The sequence below is a fragment of the Mandrillus leucophaeus genome, unplaced genomic scaffold (assembly GCF_000951045.1).
Source record: "Mandrillus leucophaeus isolate KB7577 unplaced genomic scaffold, Mleu.le_1.0 Scaffold2, whole genome shotgun sequence".
NCBI lineage: Eukaryota > Metazoa > Chordata > Mammalia > Primates > Cercopithecidae > Mandrillus > Mandrillus leucophaeus.
Genome location: NW_012102031.1, coordinates 5,339,253 through 5,340,978, shown reverse-complemented (window position 1 = coordinate 5,340,978; position 1,726 = coordinate 5,339,253). Strand labels below are relative to the sequence as shown.

Below are 1,726 nucleotides of genomic sequence, written 5' to 3'. Positions count from 1 at the left end.
CCTGTTAGCCAGGATGGTCTCGATCTCCTGACCTCGTGATCCGCCCGTCTCGGCCTCCCAAAGTGCTGGGATTACAGGCTTGAGCCACCGCGCCCGGCCTCATTTGTATTTTTTATAGCTTTGGGGTTTTGCCATGTTTCCCAGGCTGGTCTTGAGCTCCTGTACTCAAGTGATCTGCCTACCTCAGCTTCCCAAAGTGCTAGGATTACAGGGGTGAGCCACTGATCCCTGCTGGAATAGTTGAAGAACAGTCTTAGAGCTTCTGAGACCTAGGTTTTAGGTCTGTGATTTCCAAACCTGATGCACACCAGATTCAACCAGAGAACTTAAAAAATTGAGTAGGCAGGTCTGTTGTGTTCCATCTATGTGACTGATGGAGCCAGGCCAGCAGTGCTTCCAGGTTCTACTTCTGTCCCAAACGGATTCCTGTGGCCTGTCTTCTCTGTGTTCCTTGTTCTTGGCCAGATGACTCTGGTTGAGAGTGGTAGAGAGGACATAGTCTGGGAACTGATGGTCAGCTGTGGTAGGGAAGGCTCACACGTGCAGATACCTACTACCACATCACCGCTCATAACCCAGGCCGTGCCACGGTCTAGCTGCATCTGAATAGATGGTACAAGAGCCCCTGGGGTGTTTCTGGTGACCAGCTCTACTGTATTGTGAGGCCCAGAGATAGGAAGTGACTTCAGGTTGTGTTTGACTCCAGATTGGATGTTTTTACCACAGACTACCTCTAATCCTAGAGATTTTTACTTCACTGTGTAGTAACATTCAGTAATGAACAAAATTCACAAGTTAGTCAAAGATGGCTTTGAAAAACAGTGTACAGAATGGTTTAGAATGAGAAGTGGACGTCTCAGTCACCTCGCCCTGTCCAGAGCCAGAGCATTGCCTCGTTTTCAGCATTGTGCACATGGACAATCACTTTGGGCTTATACCACTACTGCATATTTCCTTTCTTCCTCAACAGTTTCAGTCATTCAGTCAGTACCGCTGTAAGACTGCCAAGAAGTCAGAGGAGGAGATTGACTTTCTTCGTTCCAATCCCAAAATCTGGAATGTTCACAGTGTCCTCAATGTCCTTCATTCCCTGGTAGACAAATCCAACATCAACCGACAGTTGGAGGTATACACAAGCGGAGGTGAGTGCAGCAGGCCGACAGCTGCGGCCTGCGAATTTCCAGCTGCTTGCCGTCTGTTCTAAATGAATAGAATCTTGCAAGTAAAGCAGATGAGTCACCATGTCTTAGATGGTGGTCTGTTGACTCTTTGTAGGTGCTCGAGTACAAACAGTAGCAGAGTATTCATGCTGGGGGCTCTGGGGCTTGGGAGTCCGTTGGCCAACACACTGAACTAGCATGTTGAGATTTACGTTTGTAAACACTTCTACTGTGTCTCTAGTGCTTTTGTTTAGATAAGCACTTCTCACACGTGTTGGTGTCAGAGCCACTTTACCCTGTTAAAATATTGAGAACCACAAAATGTATCTATACTTAAAAAATTTTTTTTTTGCCGGGCGCGGTGGCTCACGCCTGTAATCCTAGCACTTTGGGAGGCCGAGGCGGGCGGATCACAAGGTCAGGAGATCGAGACCACGGTGAAACACCGTCTCTACTAAAAATACAAAAAAAAATTAGCCGGGCGCGGTAGTGGGCGCCTGTAGTCCCAGCTACTCAGGAGGCTGAGGCAGGAGAATGGCGTGAATCCGGGAGGCGGAGCTTGCAGT

At 48.3% G+C, this 1,726-nt stretch overlaps 1 protein-coding gene across 1 annotated transcript in view; it reads left to right on the top strand.

Moving 5' to 3' along the window:
* The window catches only part of EIF3L (eukaryotic translation initiation factor 3, subunit L), a 54,801-nt gene that overhangs the window by 34,346 nt on the left and 18,729 nt on the right, over positions 1 to 1,726 (top strand). The window contains exon 9 of the mRNA XM_011978893.1: positions 971 to 1,142. Coding sequence (XP_011834283.1) covers positions 971 to 1,142 — 172 coding nt within the window. The remainder of the gene's footprint in view (positions 1 to 970; positions 1,143 to 1,726) is intronic.